The sequence below is a fragment of the Heptranchias perlo genome, chromosome 7 (assembly GCF_035084215.1).
Source record: "Heptranchias perlo isolate sHepPer1 chromosome 7, sHepPer1.hap1, whole genome shotgun sequence".
NCBI classification, from domain to species: domain Eukaryota; kingdom Metazoa; phylum Chordata; class Chondrichthyes; order Hexanchiformes; family Hexanchidae; genus Heptranchias; species Heptranchias perlo.
Window position 1 is genome coordinate 12,962,808 of NC_090331.1, and position 19,748 is coordinate 12,982,555.

Sequence of the window (19,748 nt, forward strand, 5' to 3'; positions counted from 1 at the left end):
TTACAGGGTTTTTTGCAGGCTTAAATTTCTCCAATAATGCTTAGTGGTTATATTTTGGTTTTCGGTGCTAAAATGTGAACACACTGCCCTTTCATTTAGCTTTCTCGTTGGAATTTAAACAAAAAAAACAAAAAGTGATAATATAATAATGAAAATCGGAAAATTTACACCAGGAGAGTCAACATTCTGAGAGAGAAAAATAAGTTAGTGTTTTATGATCTGACGTCGGATCACACCTGAACTGCTGACTTACCGTTCCCTCTCAAACACCTTTCCAATGTTTTCGGTTTTCATTTTCAGATCTATCCAGCAATTGTGGCTTTTATTCTGTTTGCCTCCACAGTAAAATTCAGCATTTCCCACCTACGCAATTCGTCTCAGCAAGTGTCTCGAGAGCCCAACTCCTCCAACTCCACCTTGCCGCTGGCATTCCCTCTCAGGGCCGGGAGTGTTGGCAAAGACCGGGAATCTTTGCAGTTGTAGTTTCTGACAAGTCAGCTAATTAGCCGACATCTTTGTTGTTTAGTTTTTGATGAGGTGCTAGTAGTTTTCTACATTGTCAGCAGATATCTTAAATCAGCGTAATTGTGCGTGTCTTGTCTTTTTTTTTTAAAGCTGAGCTTTGGAGGGATTCCAATTCCAGGCAAGTCGGTGACATTTCTGAGGAAGAACTTTCATGGCTGCATTGAAAATCTCTATTACAACGGAGTGAATATTATTGATCTGGCCAAGAGGCGCAAACCTCAGATACACATTGTGGTAAGATCTTAGAAACAAAGATAATTGTGAAGGATGGGTAAATAGGGTCGGTAGTTTAAGTGAGTGAATGCATGGGTAATCCACTGAAGTAACATCGATACCTCAACTAGTTGTCTCACATAATAATAAAAATTGTTTAATTGGTGATTTTTTTTCTCAAAGCGAAAGGCTATTTAACTCAATAAATGTGTCCCTTCTCAACTGATCTCAGCCCCACCTATCCCTCAATACTGCCTGTCTTGTTGTGTCTCTTGAACCCATTTATCTTGTTGGCTTTAAAGGCCATTCCTGGTAACTAATTCCACAAGCGAATTACCCTCTGTGTAAAAGGATTTCTACCAGATTTCTTTTTTCACCCAAACTGTCCTAATTTTTAAATCATGCCTCATAATATTTGGACTTTTCACCATTGTGAAAAATAGGACCAGTTGAAAGAAAGAAAGACTTGCATTTATATAGCGCCTTTCACAACCTTAGTACATTTTAAAGCACTTTACAGCTAATGAAGTACTTTTGAAGTGTAGTCACTGTTGGAAAGTAGGAAATTTGCACACAGCAAGCTCTCACAAACAGCAATGTGATAATGACCAGATTATCTGTTTGTTGGTGTTGGTTGAGGGATAAATATTGGCCAGGACATTGGGGAGAACTCCCCTGCTCTTTGAAATAATGCCATGGGATCTTTTACATCCACCTGAGAGGGCTGTTATAAGCTGGATAGCCCAGTGGTGAAGGATAGATTACTAGAGCCTGGTCTTCAGTTGCTTCCAAGCCTTTATTCACAGTGCTCCACATTACATACACCACACCCTAGATAAACTCTCATATATGGATACAGGAGAGCCCCAATTGATACACACCACCTCAATACAATTAACACTAATTGATATAAATCACATGGATACAATTAACAAGGGCAGACAATTTAATGTCTTATCTGAAACACAGCACCTCCAACAGTGCAGCACTCCTTGAGTTGAAGCTTGTAATTTTTAACCATTGAGTGAGGTTATTTACTATTGGCAAATTAAAGGCATTATTTTCAAATGTTTTCTCTTCAGAACTACTATCTTCAGTCTGCCATGTTTATTGTTTGAGGTCCATTGGAATGAAGTCAAATTGGGTGTCAAGTTTTGTTTGATAATAGCTCCTGTTAAGTGTCTTGGGAGGTTTTACTACGTTAAAGGCGCTATATAAATGCAAATTGTTGTTGTTGATGAAGGAATTTGGCGATTATCGGTCCACGGCTCCCTTACTGTTTAATTCTGTGTTATTGCCTTCAGGGACCTTCCTTCCTACCAGATTGAGTATTCTGTGTTCATGCTTTCAGGTCATTAGTTCCATGTCCTCCTGAGAGGGTGGTAAAGGCAGAAACCCTCAACTCATTTAAAAAATACCTGGATGTGCACCTGAAGAGCCGTGACCTGCAGGGCTACGGACCAAATGCAGGAAAGTGGGATTAGGCTGGGTGGCTCGTTTCTCAGCCGGCGCGGACGCGATGGGCTGAATGGCCTCCTTCTGTGCCATAAATTTTCTATGATTCTATGTGTGTAGTGAGTTTGGAAAGTGTTGGATTTGAGAGTTCCTTTTCATCAATGGCTCCGTTTACAACGGACTTTCTGCAGTATTTCTGTTGGTTTGTTGAAGTGTGCTCATGCACTGGCCAATTGTTACTTCTGGTTGATGCTTTTCAAGTGCATCTGGGTAACGAATAACATATTTTCCGATAGACTTTCATCTGCTGCATCTAGTGCTGCATTACAAGTAGTTACGCACGCAAATCCTGTCAGATTCCCGTTCACCTTAGAATTTCCTTAATTTTATAAGGTAGTCAATAAAATTTTTTTTAGGATTAGGCAATCAGGATTATCAGGAATTTTCTCGATGCTGCTCCTGCTCTGCTGCGGTATCTCCGCCGAAGGTGCGGCTGGAACCCCGTTTAAGCACTACCCTTCTGGCCAAGTTACAGCGGCAGGACGGGGAGCAGCTCCGAGGAAATCCCCAGCCATTATCTTTCACTCTGTAGCGGAGGATTATGACCAACTAGTTGGATTGGTGAGATGAATTGTGCTGGAATCAAAACAGTGTTTGATTGAGATTTAAGTGATACCAAAAATTAATGGGTACATATTAGTGACTGAAAATTTTACCTGTATAGCAATTCAATAGATTCCTCGACCCTCCAGAGTGGTTGGAAACAGTGCAAATATCAGAGTCAATTAAAATGGTTTGTATTGGCAGCACTATGTGACAGCATGCCGTGTGCAAAAAAAATGCCAATCAAGCTGCAAGACTTGGGCTTCTGACAGCCTTTTCCCGCATAGTGAGCTCCTGATCTGATTCGAGCCATCAATGGCAGATGGAGATCAGAGGAAAGCACAAGGAGGTCAAGGAAAATGGGCCCTTCTTTCAGGTCAAACATCTCACCTTAAATATAACAAATATACAAATATGTCACAGGTGTCAATATTTATCAAGCTCAAAATGCTTGCTACTCCAATGAATAGCAGGCATCCAAAGCCAATCAGCAACATTAGCCAATCAACATGTCTCCTAACGTATATTACAAAATGACATTGGCAGAGAGCTTGGACCCGGTTGGTTGCCTCTTTGGATCACAAAATGGTACATGCTCTCCGAGACTAAAAGAAATAAGAAATCCCAGATTATCGAGGAAGAGAGAACCTTCTTATTTAATTAAATCATTGGCAATACCTGTTAATGTTCGAACCCAATTTACTATTTATACTTGCTATTATTCACTTTGTGGGCTGAGAAGAAACCCTTTATTTAGCTCATCAAAATGATTAATTGTATAATAAATTATGTATATGATTGTTAACAAGGATGAAGTGTAGTTAAACCATTGTAGGATCACCATCGCCGAAAGGATTGAAGTGGTTCAAGGAGAAGACACAACACCACCTTCTCAGGACAACTGAGGGATGAGCAATAAATGTTGCCTTACCAGCAACGCCCACATCCCAAGAAAAACATTTAAAAAAAACATATTAAGCTACCAAAGTGCATCAGTGTAGTGCGTTCCCTTAAGGCCACTAATGTTCCCGCCTCAAGTCAATTAGAGGTCCAGCTGGATTTTTTTTATTATATGTAACCCTGAAGGTAATTTTAGAAATAATTTTTCTATTGCGTGGGATGTAACGTGTCCATGATGTTGCTCACTGTTATTCGAAGGAAATGGCGGGGTCGATTTTCATACATCGGCACAAAGTTTCCGTTAGATTGCGCTGGCTTTCTCAGCACAGTCAGGCCAAACCAGCGCAAAACACAGAGGCACTTCGAATTACGCCGGGTGTAATTTGCGCCTGGCCTAAGTCCAGTTTCTGCGATGTTTTTGCGCTGGCTAACATAAATCGTGCTGAAACTAGCCCCGCCCACAAAACTGGCCACGCCCCCCCCTCCGACTCGAGACAGTGAGGATGGTGAGTTTTCACTGATTGAGCCCGCTTGCAGCCATTCGAGAAGGGTTTTAAAATTAAACTCGTTTTCTTAGGCACAAAGGCACAAGTAAGCATGGTTTAAACATTTTTAAATATTAAAAAATATTAATTTACTAAGAAACTGGCTAGTCTACACCAATGAAAGTAGGAAATGCTTCATTATAGTTTCTTGAGTAATTTTCAGTGATTTTAAATCAGGTTACTCACAGGCGGAGGACTCGACATCTTTATTAAAATACTTATTTTTAGTCACAAGCCCGTTGTCAGCTGTATTAATAAAACTGCACAAGGTTACCACTCTTAAAAACATCTCCTAAATGCATCTATGAATTTTTTCGTTGCAGAAAAGAATAAAAGTTTACGCTCTGTTAAGCTGCCAAATTGCGCTGATTCATGGCAGATTTTACTGTTTCTGATTATGTTGATGCATTTTAGAGGACACTCGGCGTAATTTCTGCCAGCGCAACTTTTGATCGCAATTTGCGCCCAAATGCTGATTGCAATCAAAGTGGAAACTCCAGGCCATCATGTCTATCGGACAAATTGACGTGGACAGGGCATATGTGCCGCAAACCCAATGCAGTTGGCAGGAGGCCTGATCAATTTTCGTGGTAGGGCCTCCTTTTAATGTGATCGGCGAGCTGCCGGTCCCAATCGTGCGCCCTATATGGCAGCTCGTCGATTGGGAGGGCAGGAGATCTGGAGGGGTGGCTGCTACTTAAAGGCAGACTGCAGCCCCCCTTAAATGGGAGGCGATGTTTCAAAAGGTGGTCAGTGGCGAACAAGTTATTGAAGCATTACATCATCCAGAACCTGCGATTCTCTGATGCATCCATGGAAGTCCTCGTGGAGTAACTGAGCAACAGGAGCAAGATCCTCGTTCCCTCCGATGGGCGGTGGTGCCCATCAGATTTTCCAGCAGCGATGGAGAGAAGGGGGCTGAGCAAGTCAATGACAGCAGCATTGTTCCAAAGACGAGGCTGCAGTGCAGGAAGAAATGTAATGACCTCACCAGGACTGCCAAGGTAAGATTCCGCTTCACATCTCTGTATCGTCCTGCACCACTCTTAATTTATCCCAGCATTATCCATCCTTCCCTCACCTGCTTCCCATGTTTTCCTACAATTACAACCGATACGTCACTACACCACCTTGTGCTTGCACTTACATACTTGTGACCTGCTACTGCCCTCAAAGCTGCACTCTCCCCCACCCCTTGGCCACAGTTGCTGCTTCTTCCTCTCAGCGAGCTAAGATGCCTCACACAGATTCGAAACCCTCCAACTGGGCACGCACTAACTCACTGTCATTCTTGTTTCAGAAGCAGCTGGCGGACAACTGAAAGGGGAGTTCAAGATCAGGAGGAGGTCCCTCTATATTTCAGAATCTGAGACAAATGGTCATCAACATACTTGGCATCAAGGGAATGCAATGCACCGCAGGGTGCTTGGGCATCGTCCCTCTCCTCTCTTTCGGCTTAACTCTCTCACTCACCCATTCTCTCTCTCTCTCTCACACACACACACTCATATACTCAGCATGACAACCCCTAGTGCTGCAATGTGCTACTGCTTACCCTTGCCATCCTGTTCCTCTGCCTCTTTTCCAGGTCCAGCAGATATGTTGGGCCCTGCCGCTGCACAGACTGAGGGAGAGAAACCTCCAGAAGATTCACCATCACTTGCTCTTGCACCAGCACATAAATCCGCACTCCAGAGCTAGAGGAGTCAGCACACAGTGATTCCCTGATTAAAAGTGAGCAGGAGCGGGTGCAGGTGGAAAGGACAGTCCGGGAGGGCAAGCTCGCGTCCGAGCTCTGCTGAAGAAGACAGAAATGCAGACTTTAGGGGACCAACCTTTAAAAGAAAAATGCTTTCCCTACGCCAGCAGTGGCTGAATGCCTTGGACTGCCTGTCAGGGTGTGTCCGCAACATGTCAGAGCGTGTGGGAGGAGTATTCTGAGCTCCTAGTGAGTCCTCTGCAGGGTTGTTCACAGGCCGAACATAAGGCCAAACTGTCATGGTGGGGTCATCGCTGTGCCCATGACTCAGATCCTGCAACATTATCCTGCCACCCAAACATGAACAGAGTGGGCGTGAGGCTGGGCTCAAGGTTCTCAGGGAGCAGATAGAACAGGCTGGGATGGCGTGAGGAGTGGTGGGAGGCTGGGTTTGGGGAAAGGCTCCACCCCGGCGGTGCAGCCTTGCTAAATTTGCCCCTCTTGGTTTCCATTTAAAACAGAGCAGACGTTTGACTTAAAACTGGACAATAATTAAATAAAGAGAAAATAAGATGCTATTTGAACCAGAAATGTTCTATTAAAATGGAGCGGGGACGCTCTCATTGAGCTTATGAGTATTATAAGTGCATTAGGGCAGCAGGTGGCAAACATTCTTTTCCGGATCTCACGGTGGAGTTGGTCATTAGCGAAGCATTAATATAAGCCATGACTGATCTGTTAAAAATCTTGGACAGCTGCCAAAAAAAAGAGGACGAAAGTGAGTGCTAATGATGGTGTTGTTGATAATGAACAATTCAGTGAGCTGAAGAATACCTTCTTTCAACAGGTCAGTGCGGTCTCTTGCTTTTATCTGGCATTCTTTCTGTGATCCTATAATTGTTAGCCTTCATCTTCTGGAGAATCAGAATCATTTGGATAGCCAACTTATCCAATCTCCTCTGCTCTTCTTATGCATTAGCTCATTGTTAACATCATCCATTTTGACAGGCAGCACACTGACTGAAAGGTTGGAAAAATTGGATACATGCTATTTTTAGCTATGAGGAAAGATTGGATAGGCTGGGGTTGTTTTCTTTGGAACAAAGGAGGCTGAAGGGGAGATTTAATTGAGGTGTATAAAATTATGAGGGGCCTAGATAGAGTGGATAAGGAGGACCTATTTCCCTTAGCAGAGGGGTCAGTGACCGGGGGGCATAGATTTAAAGTGATTGGTAGAAGGATTAGAGGGGAGCTGAGGAGGAATTTTTTCACCCAGAGGGTGGTGGGGGTCTGGAACTCACTGCCTGAAAGGGTGGTAGAGGCAGAAACCCTCAACTCATTTAAAAAAGTACCTCAATGTGCACTTGAAGTGCCGTGACCTACAGGGCTACGGACCAAGTGCTGGAAAGTGGGATTAAGCTGGATAGCTTTTTTCGGCAGGCACGGACACGATGGGCCAAATGGCCTCCTTCTGTGCCGTAACTTTCTATGATTCTATGATACTCTTTGTTCTCTGTTTGCCATTATTCCTCTGTTTCCACCCTTCAGTTAGATGCCTACATTCTTCCTATTGTTCTCAGTGAGGACAGTGAAACAATGCAGACATCTCCACTAATGCTCAATCCCTTTCAGCTGATGGTGCTTTTGAGCAGTGCACAAAGGGGCCCTCTTCTCTGGGCGTTTTTCTCATTGTTTCTAGCTCTTACCTCTTGTTGAAAATCAGGTTCGGATTCCTGTCTCTTAATTGAGTAACCCACCCTCTAATGTAGCCGCCGGCCTATTGGTCAGTTGAAATAAGATAGTAGACTATCTTATAGGCAACCAAAGCTGAGGGGAAATGAAAGTAACTTGTAGTTGAAGGGGAATGGGATAAAGGGATATGGGGACAAGGTGGGCACATGTGATTAGGACTACTGCTCGTGTGGAAAATAAACACCAACATTGACTGGTTGGGCCGATCGTCCTGTTTCCATTCTTGTAATTTCTATGTAATTCTGTGAGTCCACCTTGTAAACTAACTTTAAGAACAGCAGAAACAAGGCGTGGTTCAAGAGATAGGTTTTCTAGAGGTTTTTGAAGGTGGATTAAAAAGTAGAAAGGTAGAGGAGTGTAGAAAGAGAGTCCCAGAGTTCAGGAGTGGGATAATTGACAACTCTGTCCCCAATAGTGAAACAGCACTGGAATAGTCTAGGCTCAGAAAAGTGTAAGGAGGAAATTGCAGAAGTTAGGTGGAGCAAAGCCAGGGAGAGATTTGCAAAGGAAGGCAAGGAGTTTGAAACCAATGTACTTTGGAACATAGGAACAGGAGTAGGCCATTCAGCCCCTCGTGCCTGCTCCGCCATTTGATAATATCCTGGCTCATCTGTGATCTAACTCCATATACCCGCCTTTGGCCCATATCCCTTAATACCTTTGGTTGCCAAAAAGCTATCTATCTCAGATTTAAATTTAGCAATTGAGCTAGTATCAATTGCAGTTTGTGGAAGAGAGTTCCTAACTTGGGGGATAAGGATCCAGTGGAGATCAGTGAGGGCAGAGATGGAAGGCACTTTTTCCTATTTGACCCTGGGATGAGCTTCCGACCACATATCTGCCCCATCACCAAGACCGCCGACTTCCACCTCCGTAATATTGCTCATCTCCGCCCCTGCCTCAGCTCAACCGCTGCTGAAAACCTCATCAATGCTTTTGTTACCACGAGACTGGATTATTCCAATGCTCTCCTGGTCAGCCTCCCATCTTCTACCCACTGTAAAGTTGAGCTTATCCAAAACTTTGCTGCTCGTATCCTAACTCGCATCAAGTCCCATTCTCCCATCACCCCTGTACTCGCTGACTTGCATTGGCTTCCGGTCTGGGGATGCCTCAATTTTAAAATTCTCATCTTTGTTTTCAAATTCCTCCAAGGCCTCTTCCCTCCCTATCTCTGTAACCTCCTCCAGCCCTACAACACTCCGAGATCTCTGCGCTCCTCCAATTCTTGTGCTTCCCCGATTTTAATCGCTCCACCATTGGCAGCCACGCCTTCAGCTGCCTAGGCCCTAAGTTCTGGAATTCCCTCCCTAAACCTCTCCGTCACTCGACCTCTCCTCCTTTAAGACGCTCCTTAAAAACCTACCTCTTTGACCAAGCTTTTGGTCACCTGTCCTGTTACCTCTTTATGTGGCTCGGTGTCAAATTTTGTTTGATAATTGCTCCTGTGAAGTACCTTGGGACCTTTTACTACGTTAAAGGCGCTATATAAATGCAAGTTGTTGTTGTTTTACAGGATAATGTGGGAGGTAGAGTTCTGGATGAGCTGGAGTTTGTTTAGGGTAGAGCTCAACAGGTGAGGACAGCTAGGAGGGCATTAGAAAAGTCAACCCTGGAGGTGGCAAAAGGGTCGAATGTTCTTTTTGGTTTCTGACTTTCTGACGTTTGGAATGTTTTTAAGAATTATTGTGGATCCTTAGAACTGTCAGGTCTCCAACAGATCTTGTGTATTATCTGATTAACGTATCCAGCTTGAACTTAACCCAAAAATCTTCTCATTAAAAAAGATGTTTGATCCTTTCATCATTTGCATTGAGTCTGGGGAGCTCCTTCACACTAGTCCCAGATACTGAAAAAGTCTTTGATAATATTGAATAGATTTATCTGTTTGACACTGTGCATAAATTTGGTTTAACGGAATATTCTTCATAGAATTGTCTTAAATATTGTGTTTCAATTCTTTGACTGCAGTCTCTGCTTATAATTCAATTTCTTCTGCTTTGGCCTTCAAAGAGATATAGAGCATGTCACATCTTCAGTAGAGACGTTTGCAGACTTCATTCTAATAATAATGATTTATTAGAGCTGCCCCAATAGCAAGTGGAATAAATGTTTCAGGGAAGAGGACCATAGACATGTGTGCCTTATACGTTCCACAGAATAAGAGAGGAGGATGTATGTTTGGTGCTTTTTTTCTAGGTCCTGACTGTTCATATGTTGATAAACTATATTAGTCCAGATGTTCTATCAGAATTAGGATTCAGATCTACCCAATGAAAAAGAAGTCTTCAATTTATATATCTTTTCATGTCTCTCAGAAATGTCTCAAAGCACTACATCTGCAATGAACTACTTTGGAATGCAGTGGTTGTTGTCATGGAGGCAAACAGCACACATTTTGAGCATAGCAAGATCCAATAAACACCAAATGAGATGATCTATTTTTGATGCGGTTGTTCGAGGGGGGTATGACAGCTTAGAGACCGAGAAAACCTCCTGCTCTTCTTTGAATAATGCCGTGCAATCTTTAATATCCACCCCAACAGACGCATCCATTTTAGTTTCATGGATTATCCAAATTCCATAGAAATGGTCTATTTATTTCCCCGAGGTAGGCAACAGTGGGTTCAAGTATTGGCTGCCTTAGTGTAAAATTTGTTACTGTTAAATTCCTCACAGTCAGCTGATGAATATAAAGTTATTTATATTCAAGTTGGTGACAGAGTTGGGAGAAAGATGCTTCATAAACTGACTCCACAGAGCCACCTAGTGGCCAGCGCCTATAACAACATCATAACCGCTGACATGGCAAAACTGAATGGGAAATGTTGACATAGCAATTTACAATAGTAAATGTTGATAGAAAATCATGACAACAGGAAGTAAGGTTTGTGGACAGGAAGTGAATATCCTGCACAAGATCTGTAATAATATGTAGATTAGGTAGGTTTCGTTGTGTAGTAGTTGGAACTTTATTTGGATAAAGCTGTCATTCTTTCCTCCCAGGTGGTAATTGTTCCATTTTTATTTTTGCAGCGCATTTCATTCCTTCCGCTCAAGTAAAAGAGAAAAAGGACTTGCATTTATATAGAGCCTTACGTGACCTCAGGAGGTCCCAAAGCGCTTTACAACCATTGAAGTAATTTTGAAATGTAGTCACTGTTGTAAATTACAGCGATTGCATAACTGGGGGTCGAGTGCGCTTTGCATTGTTTTTGTTTGATTTCAGTGCTAATCAACGAGGACATTTAACAAACCAAGAATCCTAAGAGAAAATGGAGGTTGTGTTTTTCATGGTTATGGTCTCCCTCCCAGACCCTTTATTTTTCCTCTGTTTGTAAAAGCTCCCTCTCTCCGCTATATTAACAAAGAAATTAAGCTGTTTGTTTCTATAATACCTTCACTGATAAAGAGCCCCTAAAATCCTCAGTCTCCCAGTGGAGTTATGGCAGGAGACTGGCAGAACCCTATAGAAAATGGTTGTGCCAGTTCTCTACCTTGTCTGGGAGTTTCCAGCATGCCTTGTAAGAGACAGAACCTCTGCCACCCCTTACAAGGCAAATATCAGGAGGGCAAAGCTGGGCGGGGGATCATTCCCAAGGCCGGAAGTACCCACTTCCCTGGCTCATTCAGAACTCGGCATAGCACTGAAGGCAACTTAAAGCTAGGAATGGACACTAAAGAGATCGGTGTCATCAGATGCAGCAAAGGAAACATGGTGAAATGGCTGAGATTGTGGAGAAGCTCTTCAAGAGATGCTTCAAGTGAGCTAGGACTAAGGAAAGTTTTAAAATAGATCAGAATCTGAATGATAAAGAGTGAGCCTCCAGTGAGATTCCCGTCAATTGCAGAAGGCGGGGCAAATACCCAGAGGAACATAGGAAGAGAAGTAGGCCATTCAGCCCCTCGAGCCTGTTTGGCCATTCAATTAGATCATGGCTGATCTATAGCTTAACTCCATCTAACCGCCTTGGTTCGGTAACCCTTAATACCCTTTCCTAACAAAAATCTATCTCAGTTTTGAAATTTTCAACAGAGATAGTTCAGTATCCTCCTTGTTTGGATGAGCTCTAGCAGATCCTTGATGTCCTGCTGAATGCATTGATGCCAACTAAATTTTGAATAGGAAACAACAAGTGGTGCAAAATATGCTAACTCTTGGTTAACAGGATTCCTGATCACAATGTTGAGTGACCTTTCTGAAACTGCAGCTATCAACTTCCTGACTCTTTGGCACAAATAGAAACGGACTTCTATCTGTGAAATAGAAACGGACTTCTATCTACAAAATAGAAACAGACCTCTGTCTATGAAATTCTTTTTCCCTTGACACCTTGTGGAAGGTCGCTGTAATATAAATAAATGTGATTCCCAATCATAAATGATTTAATGTGAATGAGGCCTGCTGTTTTTATTTCCTAGGGAAAATTAACACTAATCCTGATGAATAAGCAGAAACCCCATATGTTGTCCCAGAAGATGCTGTGACAAGCTCTTTTAGAGCTAAATATATTTGTCTTCTCTCTGTGGGTCACTCTCTAGGGCAGTCTCTTTCAAGCCAACTTGATACTGTAAAATTAGTGGATGAGTTGCAACCTTGCCAGGCTATTGTAATGTGTGAACCTGAGGATATGACTTGTACATAGGCACAAATGATCTTCAGTAGTTTGATGCCTAGCATAAAAGTCACGTTCAATCTTTTACATCAAGTGTTCCACTATTTGATTTCATATCAGTTAATATTCTTATTTATGTGGATACTTCCAGATCAGAGGAAAACATAACAATATACAGGGTTGGAATAAATTGTTTTGGTCTAATGTTCAAAAAGTACATTTTCCATCTGTCATATCCCTCATGCTAAGTATATACAAGTGAATTTGCCGACACTTTCTACCCCCCCCGGGTAATCTATTTCATTTATTCACCATCGACTGTGTAAAGTAGATAATTCTAAACAGAATCCCTGTCCTGACCTAAAGTCAGTGCTCCTCAAAGTACATGAGCACCCGAAGTAAAGGAAGCAGAGACAGAGAGAGAGGGGGGAAGGGGTAACAACGGAGTGGGGTGGGGGGGGGGCGAAGAGAGATGGCAAGAGAGAGCTAGAAATAGGGATACAGATACACAGATTCAAGAGATCATCTTCGATAATATAATAATTATTAAAAAAAATAAAAATCTTTAGGATTGAGAAATGCCCATTACGCCTCATAAGCCTGCCCCTTTTTAATTGGTCAATCACACCTAACCTTCTTCTCACTATATCTCCAATTCTTTCTCACTCTAGAAATGCATGTAATTATTTCCTCAACCCATACTGTCTACAATAAGATTTCCTTGTTGTGCTTGGGTGTATTTGATTGCCAGGGCTTAGCAAGTAAAGAGAAACGAGGCAGGAAGGATTGTTTGCCCTTAAGGGACCCCGGCTGATTTCCCATCCATTGGATGGGCTCTGTTACAGGCATGTGATCTTCTCCATCTGATTTTCCTCCATGTGCTTCACCCAGGGGGTCCAAAATGCCCGAGCGCAGTAAGGGGAAACTCAACCCCATGTGGGTCCGCGTGGTGGAAAGTTAGCTGTAAGATTTCCAATAGGAAACATGCAAGTAAGTGAGGCAAGAACACTATTAGTGCCTTTAGCTATCAACCAGGCAGAGGACTGAACTAGTAATCCAGAGGCCTGGACTAATAAACTAGAGAATGTGAGTTCAAATTCCACCATGGTAGTTTGTGAATTTGAATTTAGTTAAACAAATCTGGAAATAAAAAGCTGGTATCAGTAAAAGTGACCACTGGTTCACTAATGTCCTTTAGTGAAAGAAACCTGCCGTCTTTACCCGGTCTGGGCCTATATGTGACTCCAACGTGGCTGACTTTTAACTGCCCTCTGAAGTAGCCTAGCAAGCCACTCAGTCGTATCAAACCGCTATCGGCGGTTCAAGAAGAAGTCCCACCACTACCTTCTTAGGACAACTAGGAATGCATCTGGAAATTTTTGAACCAAAAATATCAGTTGGATCCTGTACATGAATATATACGGGATATTTTCCAGAGTTAACACATATTTAACATAATTCATTGTGAAATACACATTTGAGATTATACAAGTGCAAGTATTGTCATTATTATTTATCTTGGAATTGAAAAGTTATTTAGTCATCTTGAAAGGCCACACCTTGTGTAAAAATGGAAAATGATATAGAATTCTTGACAATGTTAGCTCAATATTTCCCAAGTAAAAATTGCAATTCATAAATAAAATGGCCCTGGGTTTCCACTAGATTGCACTGGCTTTTTCAGCTCTATCGTTCATGGGATGTGGGCGTCGCTGGCAAGGCCGTCATTTATTGCCCATCCCTAATTGCCCTTGAGAAGATGGTGGTGAGCCGCCTTCTTGAACCGCTGCAGTCCGTGCGGTGAAGGTTCTCCCACAGTGCTGTTAGGAAGGGAGTTCCAGGATTTTGACCCAGCGACGATGAAGGAACGGCGATATATTTCCAAGTCGGGATGGTGTGTGACTTGGAGGGGAACGTGCAGGTGGTGTTGTTCCCATGTGCCTGCTGCCCTTGTCCTTCTAGGTGGTAGAGGCTGTAGGTTTAGGAGGTGCTGTCAAAGGAAGCCTTGGTGAGTTGCTGCAATGCATCCTGTGGATGGTACACACTGCAGCCACAGTGCGCTAGTGGTGAAGGGAGTGAATGTTTAGGGTGGTGGATGGGGTGCCAATCATGTGGGCTGCTTTGTCCTGGATGGTGTCAAGCTTCTTGATTCTTGTCGGAGGTGCACTCATCCAGGCAAGTGGAGAGTATTCCATCACACTCCTGACTTGTGCCTTGTAGATTTGTAGATGGTGGAAAGGCTTTGTGGAGTCAGGAGGTGAGTCACTCGCCGCAGATTACCTAGCCTCTGACCTGCTCATGAAGCCGCAGTATTTATGTGGCTGATCCAGTTAAGTTTCTGGTCAATGGTGACCCCCAGGATGTTGATGGTGGGGGATTCGGCAATGGTAATGCCTTTGAATGTCATGGGGAGGTGGTTAGACTCTTTTTGGAGATGGTCATTGCCTGGCACTTGTCTGGCGCGAATATTACTTGCCACTTATCAGCTGAAGCCTGGATGTTGTCCAGGTCTTGCTGCATGCGGGCTCGGACTGCTTCATTATCTGAGGGGTTGGGAATGGAACTGAACACTGTACAATCATCAGCGAACATCCCCATTTCTGACCTTATGATGGAGGGAAGGTCATTGATGAAGCAACTGAAGATGTTTGGGCCTAGGACACTGCCCTGAGGAACTCCTGCAGCAATGTCCTGGGGCTGAGATGATTGGCCTCCAACAACCACTACCATCTTCCTTTGTGCTAGGTATGACTCCAGCCACTGGAGAGATTTCCCCCTGATTCCCATTGAGTTCAATTTTACTAGGGCTCCTTGGTGCCACACTCGGTCAAATGCTGCCTTGATGTCAAGGGCAGTCACTCTCACCTCACCTCTGGAATTCAGCTCTTTTGTCTATGCTTGGACCAAGGCTGTAATGAGGTCTGGAGCCGAGTGGTCCTGGCGGAACCCAAACTGAGCATCGGTGAGCAGGTTATTGTTGAGTAAGTGCCGCTTGATAGCACTGTCGACGACACCTTCCATCACTTTGCTGATGATTGAGAGTAGCCTGATGAGGCGGTAATTGGCCGGATTGGATTTGTGTTGCTTTTTGTGGACAAGACATACCTGGGCAATTTTCCACATTGTCAGGTAGATGCCAGTGTTGTACCTGTACTGGAACAGCTTGGCTGGAGGTGCGGCTAGTTCTGGAGCACAAGTCTTCAGCGCTACAGCCGGGATGTTGTCGGCCGAATCAACGCAATACATCGCAGAAACTCAAATTAAGCTGAGTACAATCTACACCCAGCGTAATTCGAGTTTCCCTGACCTTTTGCCCTGGCTCAAAAATCATTGCACTGAAACCAGTCCCTCCCACAAAACTGGCCACGCCTCCCGAACAAAATAACGAGGATGGTGAGTTTCCACTGACTGCGCCCGCCCTGTGGCCGTTCAACGAGGGTCTTCAAATTAAGCTCATTCTCTTAGGCGCACAGGCACCAGTAGGCACGTTTTAATCATTTTTAAATATTAAAAAATATTTAATTTACTCATAAACTGACTAGTGTACACCAATGAAACTAGTAAACGGTTCAGTATAGTTTTTTTAAGTCATTTTCAGTGATTTTAAATCATGTTACTCACAGGTGGAGGACTGGACACTTATTAAAATGCTTATTGTTTGTGATAAACCTGTTTTCAGCTGTATTAATAAAGCGGCATCACATTACCACTCTTAAATACATCTTAAATACATCAATGAAGATTTTTTAGTGCAATAAAACGACTATGCTCTGTTAAGCTGCCGGATTGCGCTGATTCATTTAAGATTTTACATTTGTGATTCTCAATACATTTTAACGGAAACTTGCAATAAAAAACCCAGTCAGCGCAATTTTCGGGCACAATTTGCGCCTAATTGCCAATTGCGCCCTAAGTAGAAATTCAGGGCCAATAATGTTGCAATTTAGCGTAAGAAGCTTTATGAGACAAATGTCTTTTGATTAAGCAGAATTTGTAATTAATGTGTGTGTCATGAAAATCCAGTTCATTATCTAGGCACATGATAGTGCATACAGTGGTCCCTCGTTATCTCATTTATAATGCTAATTAGTTGGCTCCTAATTATTACTTTTATCTGCCTGTCGGTAGATTTGTGCTGATCAAGGGAACAATCAGTGGAAGCAATGTTGCCCGCTGGTGTCTCAGTAGAATCCCTTGGCCTCTCCTCTTGATCCCCAGCAGGCCTACCGCTGCCCCCAAAATGTTCTTCCTCATTCTCCTAACATGCCCGCTCTTCCCTTGGTACAAATTGCTGTCCTTGACATGCCTCTCCACCCCTTCAGCACGCCTGTATTTCTCCCAGTGTGCATGCCCACTGCTTCACTGATGAGTCCTTTTCTTCACTAGGTACGTGTGATTTTTTTTTTCATCTCCGGCCGCTCATTCCCCCTTGCTTTCCTGCTTCTGACCCCTATGACCAATCTCCGACATTCGGTGTGTGTCTGCTGCTCCTGTCAGCATGTTCGGTCGGAGCCAGAGAAACGGGGAAGGGGCTGAAAGATGTTATCAACTTTCCAGTGAAGTTTCCGAGATTGGACATGAGACATCAGGGATAGGGATTTTAAAACTGGCAGCTGGAATCAAAGAGCAAGAGATTAATTTTTCACTCTTTAAATTGCTTTTTTTTAGCTAATGCTGTTAGAAACCAGTAATTCCTTGCCTTCTTAAACATGAATTGAATTAATGGCATATTGATTTCTTGCCAAGATACGTTTACTGAGAATGCTGTCAAGAATGTTTAAAAGCTGCACTTCTTGGTTCTCATAGGATCAGCAGTAGGAGCTGTCCATAATGTACTGTTTGGCTGCCTCCCAAAAGTACTGTACTTATATTTTCAAAAGGTACTTAAATAATGCCTAAGAATCATTGCCTGGCCTGCATTAAACCACTGATACAAACATCAGTGACTAACAGCAATGAGATTTCAACAGCTCAAAGAATGAGGCACATTATGATTCCATTCAACTGAACTCTTGAACCTCATTGTTACAAATCTCTCTTCATAATAAACTTTTTTTCACCCAAGAAGAGCTGCCGAGCTGCTCCCATCAATTTGTAATAATAAGCCTTGCTCACTCGTAGCGACGATTGTTTCCGAAACTGTAAATCTTACTCTGAAAAATAGTGAGGCTGATTAGGTCTGACTCTGATGTCGCGGAGAACAAAACGTTTGTTTAGGGATTTAAAGAAATATGCTACGTCTGTCATAATTTGCACATATTCATGGTCGGCATTGTAGAACAGTGGGAGAAAACAAATGCACGTTGTCAATAGACAGATGGAACGTCATTCTCGATCTCTTGCAATGCTACAAGTCATTTGGTCATCCACAACATCGACTGCTTTGGCAGGCAGTACACTTTCCAGAGCATAGTCGTGTTGGGCATCTGCTGTTCTTTGGCATCAACCACTTTGTCAAACGTGACAGTTCTCCGCATCCGTTGTTGGTGTCAGAAACACCTGGGTATTCCTTAACATCACGACACTTACGCACAGTAGCCCAATTTTTGATGGTTGCTGCCTCCAAAATATTTTGACGTACTGCTTAATTCATGATAAGAGTTAGCAGATCGGTTAAGTGAATCATTACCATGCCAACTTGAAGTGGTCCTCACCGTCTCCAATTACTTGTTGAGTTTTGAGTTCAAGAAACAAGTTGATATGAAAACTTGAGAAAAAACCTCAGTCTACCAAGTCTTGCTAGCAGTTACCACTAAATAAATATAGGTATTTTCATACTAGTAACGGTAATTAGCCATAGTGGAGGGCATGTTAAACTCTATGGGAAGGGACTGCTGCAGCGCATGTCAGACAGGGGAGGGGAGGGTGAATTTTATCTGTCTGTAGGTAGATTTGTGCTGATCAAAGGAATAATTGGGACTTAATCGTGTTGCCCACTGGTTTCTCAGTAGAATCCCTTAACGTTTCCCCAACCTTTAAAGCAGCATTCTTGCCTCTGAGCCAGAAATTCATGGGTTCAAACCCCACTCCAGAGATGGAGGTGGTGTCTTTTGGATGAGACATTAAACTGAGGCCCTATCTCCCCTCTCAGGTGGACGTAAAAGATTCCATTGCACTTTTCAAAGATAAACAGGTGAATTCTACCAGTGTCCTAGCCGATACTTGTCCCTCGACCAACTGGTCAATTATCTCATTGCTCTTTGTGGCACCTTGCTGAGCCGCTGTGCTTTCCTACACTACAACAACGACTGCACTTCAAAAGTACGTCATTGGCTGTGAAATGCTTTGGGCTGTCCTGAAGTCATGAATAAGCGCCATATCAATGCGAGTTCCTTTTTTAGGAGAACAAGTTCTGCTGGAAATGCAGGCAGGCACTTCATACACCTGCCTTTCACTTGTGCTGACCTCAGAAGAAGAGATGGGATTGGCGGATTGGGGCCACCTGCTATAAATCTAGTCAGTTCCATCAGAATTGTTCTGCTGAAAGGTCATCAACTTTAAACCTTAACTCTAGTCTCTCCACTGCCTGACCTGCTGAGTGTTTCCAGCATTTCCTGCTTTTATTTCAGATTTCTGACATCCGCAGTATTTTGCTTTTGTTTTTGAAGAAAACATGTTCAACTCACGCCTTGAAATTAGACTCTTCAAATATTAATGTGAAAAGCACTTATCACATATGTGTGAAATTCCTTTGTTCGCTATTTTGTTAGAGATGCTAACTCAGTTTTAAAAAAATGGTTTAGCAACTCTGTTAAAATAACAAACAGGGGAATTTCATATGAACACAATAGGTGCTCAGGCACTGGTATTCAAAGAGCCCAATTACAAGGCATTGACATCTAGTTACCTGTAGTTGTTCTTTTTTCATAACTAACTTGGGGGAGTGAAAATATACCTTATTATTTATTTCCCGAGCTCATCCAAAATTCTGCTGCCCGTATCCTAACTCGTACCAAGTCCCGTTTACCCATCACCCCTGTGCTCGTTGACGTACGTTGGCTCCTGGTTTGGCAAGGCCTCAATTTTAAAATGATCATCCTTGTGTTCAAATCCCTCCATGGCCGTGTCCCTCCCTATCTCTATAACCTCCTCCAGCCCTACAACCACATGAGATCTCTGCGCTCCTCCAATTCTGACCTCTGGCACATCCCCAATTCCGTGTCTTCAGGTGCCTAGGCCCTAAGCTCTGGAATTCTCTCCCTAAACCTCTCCACCTCTCTCCCTCTCTCTCTTCCTTTATGTTGCTTCTGAAAACCTACCTCTTTGACCAAGCTTTTGGTCACCTGTCCTAATATCTCTTTATGTGGCTCGATGTCAAATTTTGTCTGAAAACGCTCCTGTGAAGCGCCTTGGGAAGTTTTACTACGTTAAATGCAAGTTGTTGTAATGTACTAATCTATTGGGGGTCCATTTTGGCTAGTTCCTTCTTGGAACAGCCAA

At 43.1% G+C, this 19,748-nt stretch overlaps 1 protein-coding gene across 1 annotated transcript in view; it reads left to right on the forward strand.

Moving 5' to 3' along the window:
* LOC137323446 (contactin-associated protein-like 5) overlaps window positions 1-19,748 on the forward strand; it is a 630,151-nt gene that overhangs the window by 261,055 nt on the left and 349,348 nt on the right. The window contains exon 11 of the mRNA XM_067986920.1: window positions 616-759. Within this exon, the coding sequence (XP_067843021.1) occupies window positions 616-759 (144 nt within the window). The remainder of the gene's footprint in view (window positions 1-615; window positions 760-19,748) is intronic.